Source organism: Triticum aestivum, chromosome 2D, assembly GCF_018294505.1.
Source record: "Triticum aestivum cultivar Chinese Spring chromosome 2D, IWGSC CS RefSeq v2.1, whole genome shotgun sequence".
Classification (NCBI taxonomy): Eukaryota; Viridiplantae; Streptophyta; class Magnoliopsida; order Poales; family Poaceae; genus Triticum; species Triticum aestivum.
Window position 1 is genome coordinate 646636119 of NC_057799.1, and position 8987 is coordinate 646645105.

The window sequence follows — 8987 nt, forward strand, 5'->3', positions numbered from 1 at the left end:
CACAGCATTTTTTTTAACGGCCTCTACAGCAACTGCCCTTGTTTTTTCTTTTCAGACCCCCAATTTCTCAGTGTATAACGATGACGAATAATGATCCATAATTGTGGTAAACCCACTTCTGCTTCTAAAAGTATACTTGTTCTTTTTCAACGTGACTATAATTGCCGCAAACCCACTTCTGCTTTCTTTTTCTGTCTAGCACTTTGATGGCTACCTCACAAAGAAACACGTTGTGCTAATTTATATTCATTTGTTAGTTTGCTGTTTTTAGATTTTAAAAATTCATGAATATTTTCTAAAAGCATGGATATTTTTTAAATAATTCATGGATTTGTTTACGAATAAATGTTCATTTTATTTGGAACTAAGAATAATTTTTCAAGAACATTTTTTAAAATTCGTGAATATTATAAATGTAACAAAAAGCATTGTGGGTACTTTTTAAAATACGTACATTTTTGCTAATTCAAGATTTCTAAAAACTTGGTAACTTTTAAAAAAATCCAAAGACGTAGTATCAGGAACACAATTTTTTTTAAAGAATTAAAAGTTTTCCTTCAAATATCTAATTGATCAACAATATTTGTAAAATAAGTGTAAGAAGGACAAAGGATAGACCCAATACATAGAAGCTCCCACAAAAGGTGGGGTCTGGAAAGGAATTATATAAACATAATTTTCCCGGCTGGTTCGAACCCAAGATCTCTTGGCACAAGTGAGGAGGACTTCACCACTACGCCAGCCCTGTATAGGCTGGCGCAGAATACACTGCTTGTGCATTTCCTATACCATCACGTGGACTAGGTGCGGAATAGGTAGATCTTGGCGTGTGCGTTCATCCAACTATTATCTTAGTCCACCGGGTTGGTGAATAAGTATGCCACATGTGAACAAAATATCGCCGTCATTTTTACCTATGAAAGCAGCATATTTGGTTTGTATTGAATATGCGTTCGTCCAAATTAACTTTCGGCACTCTCTTTCCCTCCTCTGCCAGCCCGGCATTTGTGCACAATATCATGCTGCCACAGCTAGCCTCAAGTTATAGCATGCTGATATATACGGATAATAATGAGCTAAATGATTTTTTGCCTGTTGTTGAATGTGTTTCCACAATTCCACCATCACTACTTTTTTTGTTTCGTTTTGAGAACGACCACTGTCCACTATCACTACTTGGTTTCTTTTCTTTGAGACAAACACTATCACTACTCGTAAGCGTAATTTTGTTTTTTGAGAAATACTCGTAAGCATAATTGATCCAATATTTTTAGGCACGGGAGCAAGTAGACACTAGAACGAGAGCCCAGCTCAACCATCCCAAATAGGGCCAGGCCCAGGCAGGTTAATTTGTTAACGATATGATATTTGACTAGGTTTTGGGTCTCAGCCGTACGCTAGGGTTATAAAAAAAATAAACTATCGATCGATCTATAGGGATCGAGATCGATCCATGTCTTCGCCCTCGGTTCGCAATCGCCCGCCGGCCATTACCGCCGCTGTTGCCAGCTCCGGCGACGTCTCGCCGTGGGCGACCCTGCACGGGGATCTAGTGCGCCTCGTCGGATGGCGGGTGCTCGCCGGGGACCTGCTCGACTACGTCCGCCTCCGTGCCGTCTGCCGGTACTGGCGATTCAGCACCGTCTCCCCGCTCGGCCGTGGAATCATCGATCCGCGGTTTCACCCGCGCCGGTGGATGATGCTGCCCGAGGGGCACGGGCTCCATCCCCGTGAAGATGCCAAGAAACGTTTCTTCAACCTGTCCAGTGGAGTCTTCGTCCGCCCTCGACTTCCGCTTCTCAAAGATCACTTTGTCCTCTGCCCAGCGGACGGCCTCCTCCTCCTCCTGCAGGGGCAGCAATACCACCGATGCAACAGTGTGCGTCTTCTCCACCCCTTCACCGGCGACGTTGTGGAGCTCCCGGCAAACATAATTCTCCCAGCAGACATGACTCTCCCAGAAGAATTGCGAGCACACTCGATACCACCAACCGATGCATTCGCCGCTGTGAGCACGAGTCCGGATGGAGTCGTTGGGGTCATGGTCGCGTTTAAGAATACATCGTTTGTAGTCTTTGCTAGCACAAGGGAGGAGCGGTGGGGTTTCTTTGCCTTTGGCTTCTATCCACATGCAAGCCCATTATCATTCAAAGGAGAACTTTACATGATGCAGGATCAAATATCTGCAGCTGGCTGGGAACTAAATATTCTCCGGTTTGACCCACCTTGGCAAGAGCATTCAACAGTATCAGGTTTAGCTCCGTCTTCCTTGTTGTCACCCAAGTTGGTTGCCACATGTTCGGCGCATATAATCCACTCGCCCGAGCTGGTAGAATGCGACTCCGAGATCCTGATCGTTGGCTATAGAAAAGTGACAGAGATGATCATTTACAGACTAGCTGATCTTGCCCTAGGAAAGATTGTCCCGGTAAACAGCATAGGTGGCAATGCTCTTTTGTTTGGTACTAAAGGGAACCCGAGTTTTAGTTTGTCGGCGGTGCCTACCATCACTGGCGATACCATTGTGGTTGCAAATTGCATCCCTGACAAATATATATTGCAATACCACCTCAGCAGCGACACCTGGTCAGCAAGAGTTGGGGGATGTGCAGAACATGGTTGCAACATGGAGTGTACTTGTAGCCTCATTAACCATATGTGCAATTCATGTCATTGCATTTTTAAGTGGTGAGCTACTTGTTGCACTACCCTAACTTACCTAGTTAAGACAACTTAGTTGGCGAGCTAATGATTTCTACTCTTATATATGCATGCAGAACCCAGGTGGTGGAATAATCAGTCCATTGCCAACAATAATGCCAGGGCGTATCCGTGCTAGGTGGAGCATCGGCATGATATGTATGGAGTAAGTTAAATTTGAACTGTAACACCTTGGATCTTCTACCGGAGCTCGCCATGGACCAGCATTGTTTGCTTCACAGGAGGGACTAGGTTAGTAGCTTAATTTCATCACCTATAATGGTTGGCATCGTTGGCTGGCTTCTTCTGATTTTGGAGCCAGTTGAGTAATACATATTTTAAGGCCAATCAATTAGTAAAAATAATTACTGCAAGCGTACTATATAGGATAAAGGCAATTGAACAGTATACACTCATTGCTGCATGTGTCTAAGTTTCCTTTCGAGAAAAAAATAACAGTTGCTACTGTAACTTTTCTAGACTGTGGACTTCCAACACACTGTGAATTATATACTCCCTTCGTTCCATAATGTAGTGCCTATAGATTTTTACAAAAGTCAAACATTACAAACTTTGACCATGTTTATAGAGAAAAGTAGGTACATCTAGAATACCAAATGCACATCATTGGATACATCGTGAGTTATACTTTCAAAATGTATATGTTTGATATTGTAGATGTAGATAATTTTCTCTATACACTTGGTCAAAGTCTGACTTTTACAAAAATCTATAGGCACTACATTGTGGAATGGAGGGAGTATATGATTTCCCACTAGACTAGATAGACCATTCTGAGAGCACCAAACAATCAGCAAGAGGAAAACATGGCATGCAAATGAAACTTCAAAGCCTATTAAGTTTTAAAAATTAGGCTTGTGACTCTGCAGGAGCAGCATCTGCATAAATAACTAAGTCAAGCTTCCCGGGCAAAAAAACTGAGTAACTTATCATACGTGCGCAGATTCTTGTGCCATATAGTACTTGACACTGCAAATGGCATATGATTCTTAATCATTTGCAGGTTATGTCGTGCGTCTTAGTGGCCTGCCGGCGTACCTATGACCATTCTTTTCTTTCTTCCATATCTAGTACTAGTAGGAAAACGGAAACTGAATTGCCACTTTGTGACGCATGATTTGAGAGTTCGAGTGATAGTAAATTGCAATCCCTTGATGGATCGTGTTGGTCGGCAAGAGCTTATTAGGTTTTAAGTGGCTTTGACAGCTCACTGAATGGATGGATGGAAATATCTGCGCTTTTCTTGTATCGTGTCCTGTTCTTCTATTGGTTGTTAGTAAGAAAAGAAGCAGCGTTTTCCTTAGTGAAATCCTGTTATTGCTATTAATCTATTACCATCTTCTTTATATCACTTCAGTAGTGGCACTTGGTCGCCTGCAGCGGCAGAAGGATGTGTGGCACACTGGCACTTGGTTCCTCGTCTCGCATGTCATTCATCTTGTTCATGCATGCCTCCCTTCTGAGTATTATTATAAATATTCAAAAAAGCTCGCTCCCGATCGATTCTTTTTCCACCGCACCCGTATCCATCAATCCTGAATTATATAGATAACATCTCCAGCGTTAGCATTGCAATTCACAAAATTGTGACAATATGTAGGAACTCGTGCTTGCCGAGTTTTTTTCTCCGCAAACATCTTATTCTGATCAACATGACACAGACCCCCGGCCCCTCGATACTACTGGCCTTGCTTCCTGAATAGATGTTATCAGTGTGAAGAGTGCCTCCATATGCCACTGGATCTACTACCATATGTTTAAGCATGATGGCATTCCAAAGGATTTAGAGCGCCAACTCAGCTAGCCCCAATACATCACAAAATCTAGACAAGGGAACATTCTTGAGACCATGATGCAGAGGGCCTTGTGCAGTCGCCGCCATCCTTACATGTGCACATATATAAGTTAATTGCAATATACACCTTCAAGCATGCATGGGGGGGGGGGGGGGGGGGGGGGGTCAAACAGACACAAAACACATAATTATCATAACTAATGTGTTTAAAAAAGCTCAATGAACGATTGAATTACTTACATGCAGTTCCAATTCTTTTAAGAGAGGTGCTAATTCCAAAAGATTAACAAACCCAGTACCCAACTATCATCGTATGGATCCCATCCGAGCTCAAGGTTCATGTTCATATTCCGCAAATTGATGAAGCTATTCTGGTTTCCACTGAATCTTAGAACCTGGAGCAGAAACAATTGACGGGCGCAATAATAATAATAATTTGAGACCCAATATGGTCATCATAAAAAATAAAAGTAACATAAAATGAGGCACTTCTAGAGAGCAAACCTGGTCAAAATTCAATAGTAGAAAAGTTCATCCAGCTGAGGAAGAGCGGTTGGAAGCTCGGTGAAGGTGAAGGTGAAGTCAACATCATAATCGTCAACTTAGTTCAACACAAAGGTCGACTCTGACAATTTCAAACAATCACTTAGTAAGATTTGGAGCATGCAACGCTGTCATTTCCAGTTTACAACGGTGTACACATAGGCACTGCAACCGGCACAGCTCCTGTCTCATTTTAGGTTTTGGCGCAAAGAGTTCAAATATAAAAAAAAAAGTTTCAGAAACTAATATATAGTTTAAAATATATGGATGTTTTAAATTAGCCAAGGTGAAAACAAGTTGAATTTATTGTGTGGGAGAAGAGAGATGGTGGGTCTGTCACATCCTGTCATGCCAGCATGTGAAGGACAATCGTGGGTCATTAAGATGAAATACGATTATTAAAACTCCCTCCTTTCCTAAATATAAGTGTTTTTAGAGATTTCAATATGGACTACATATGAAGCAAAATGAGTGAATCTACACTCTAAACTATGTCTACATACATCCGCATGTAGTTCATATTAAAATATTTAAAAAGACATATATTTAAAAACGGAGGGAGTAATAAACATAAAAGAGCATTTTTATACAGCATACGGTGTGAGGTGGCACAATCAGATTGGCTGGCGTGTTGCCGGTACCTACTGGTACAGCCTTGAACGCGACTTCACCTGCGCAAGAATCCACCGACGCCGGGTGGCGCGTGTCCAAAGCCACACATGGACATCTCTTTTGTTGTTCCATAGGCCACGATTGGCAGCTCATCCTCGTGCTTGTCCCAAAGCGACGTAGAGGAGGCACACCTCATCGCCAAGTTCAGGACATCCCCGCGTCCAAAGGCGGAGGAAGGCGATGCGGATGAGGTGATCGTTGTCACATGTATGGCTTGGGGATCCTCCACCTGTTCAGTATCATGCGAGGCCAACTAAGTTGACGGTGACGTTAAAATTCTGGCCAGGAACTTCTTCCCTTGCAGCACATCACATGCCGCCAAAGGCGAAGAATGAGGAGTTGGCACGGTCGTCTCCTCCAGCACCATAGTATCCTCCCGTTTGCTGGAGGTTACTGGACATGCCTGCTCATAACACGCAACATCGTCGATGAGCACCGGCGAAATCCACACCAATTGCTCGTGAGGATGCAAACTCTTGGGACTGCTTGAGTACTTTTCGGTTGACTCGTCGGTGGCTGGGGAGATGAAAATAAAAGGAGGAGGGCCACTTCGGTTACTGGCATGAGCGTGGAAGGAGAAATTACACCCCCCCCCCCTCCCTCTCGACCTAGACCGGAAGGAGGGGTAGAATTGGCCTGTCAAATCCGACATCGCATCACACTGCTTCGATCGAACGGCTATGAATACCTGAGGTTATATATATGAAAGCACACATGCTTAGCAAAATAGCCATTCAATGACTTGTAGTGCATCCAGTACTCCAGTTCCTTTACATAAGATACATAGATTAGATATGCCCGAGGAAAAAAAGTGATAATATCTCACTGTCCTCTCCTATGTGCAACCAGCTGCTTCGATCTTGTTGAGCTAAACTATAAAGTAGTTCAGGCAATTGTTGAATCTCTAACGCATGTCCAATCAGCCACAACAGTTTCATTGAATCTGAAATAAGATTTTGATACATCAATTGTATTGATATAGAATATGCTATAAAAACAATACAACTTTCAGTTCCCAAATGCCTAATACTCCCTCCGTTCCTAAATATTTATCTTTCTAAACATTTCAAACAGACTATTACATACGGATGTATATAGACATATTTTAGATGTAGATTCACTTATTTTGCTCCCTATGTAGTCATTTGTTGAAATATCTAGAAAGACAAATATTTAGGAACGGAGGGAGTATAAGATAGCTTGCATGCCCATTCAATAGTACGTGGACAATTTCTTTCTGCTTCTCGAACCAGGACTTGTGACCTAAAAATGATTCAGTAGATCACACCGGCCCAATTCATCGATTTCCACGTATGCATGCAGAGACTAGCCATGGTGGAAGCGGCCGTTCGGAATCGGCGGGCTTGGCGCCAAACCGCCGTGGTCGCCTAGCATCCTCCGGCCTTCCGAACCGCCGGCGCCCGTGGCGAGTAGCACCGCGGCTATAAGCACCACAACAAGGACCACCACTCTCCTCGGCAAGGCTACTACTGCATACATACTGCTCCCCGTCGATCAGGTCGATCTTGTGATTGTCTCAACCCATGTGAAGTACATATACTATGTGTGTTTTTAGATCGATGACAAGTCTAGTCTCCACGACGTGTTCTTCCGGGCATACTTTTGACTGGAAAATAAGATCAACAGACAACAAACTGGCCGGTTCAGTAGTACTGTCCCCAAACACACGCTGAATCTTCCAATCAGTTATTAAATTATTGCTTCCGGACACACGTCCGATTGACTCGTGTCCTTGCTTACCCACAGGCCACATCAACCTTGCAATTGCTTACCCTCATCACTTTTCTTTCATAATGATTCTGACTGGTTTTTTCATTTTTCAATGTTATTAACTTATTATGCGGTCATAGTTTAGCAATTAATTCATACATTCTCATATGCTTTCTAGGAGTACCCCGTGCGTTGCTGCAGGAATCAATTGGAATATATTTCAGCGATTTGATTGTATGAAGCTTCCATAGTTGAACTAATAGTATATGAACTAAAGCTAAAAATAAATATTATATATTGTATTTGATTATTGTGTAGTCAGAACATATTTTAAATATAAATGGCCCAACGTAATGGGATTATTTTTCATGCATGTTGAGTGAACCTTTGATGAGGTGACATGAGTGGTGAGGTGAAAGGTGTGCATGAGAACAACTAATAATGGGAAAAAAATCTCATGCATGTAGTGGTGGGCCTTTAATAAGGTGGCATATGTGCATGTTGTGATATAGGAAAGTGGGGATTAACTTCTTATGTATATAGGATTTGTGGTTATTTAATTTCAAGAGATTCTAGACCATTAAAATACTCTAGGGAGTTTTCCAATAATATGACAATATTACGATGATTTATCATAGAGAGGACAACTACCTCATTTATGAAATGATCTACCCTGCTTTGCATAATACCTTTTATTTATTTATTGTGTGATAGCGACGGCTTGTAGGTTTGAACATTCCTTTGTACAACTAGATGACACCCCGCATGTTGCTATGGGAATAGATTGTGATATATTTGAAGAGATTTGGTTGTATGAAACATAAATATATGCATTAATACTGTATGAACTAAAACAAAAAATACAAATTATATATTGTAGTATTTTATTATTGTATAGTTGAGAATGTTTATTGAATATAAGTGTCGTAATGTAATGTAAAACATTTTTCTCTGCGCCCACGGCGAGGACCACCGCAGCTTCAAGCACCACAAGAAGCACCAGCACTATAATGCTCCCAATCGATCTTCTGCACCCATAGAACTATGCTGCTGGCTCCATTTTATAGACATATACAGTAGTGCGTAGTTCTTATGACCCTTTTTCTTTTAGGAATGTGACAGGCCCACTTCATCGATCTCCGCGTATGCACAATTCAGTCTCCACGACGTATGTTTCCCGGGACAAACATTTGATTAGAAGCAAGGACCTGTTCGGTTGCCCTCCACTCTCCGGAATCCTCAACTCTACTGCACACTCTATGATTCTAATGACTATCTTTTTCTGGCAAGTGCTTACCATTATACACGAAATCATCTTCTTCCTCTGGTTGGTCAATCGTCATACACGAAAAAAAAAATCCCCATCACGCAGAAAGAACCATCTCCGCCCCATCGTCTTCCCAGGCCACCGCCTTCGCCACAGCTTGGAACTCATCGCCCCCGCCGTCACTCGAAGCTCGCCTGGCTCACCGTCGCCCGGAGCTTGCCGCCCTTGCCGCCGCCACCGTCGGCTATAGCATGGTGT

The 8987-nt window shown here is 42.5% G+C and overlaps 1 protein-coding gene across 1 annotated transcript; it reads left to right on the forward strand.

The window, feature by feature from the left end:
• The first annotated feature begins 1403 nt into the window (after positions 1-1403).
• Positions 1404-2991, forward strand: LOC123050774 (uncharacterized). Its single transcript, XM_044473511.1, has 2 exons — positions 1404-2688; positions 2778-2991. Coding segments are annotated over exons 1-2 (1236 nt in total). The 5' UTR covers positions 1404-1453; the 3' UTR covers positions 2779-2991.
• The last annotated feature ends 5996 nt before the right edge of the window (positions 2992-8987 follow it).

What these genes read in the sequence shown, in the direction of transcription:
- LOC123050774 (XM_044473511.1), top strand. Translation starts at nt 1,454, where the DNA reads ATGTCTTCGCCCTCGGTTCGCAATCGCCCGCCGGCCATTACCGCCGCT.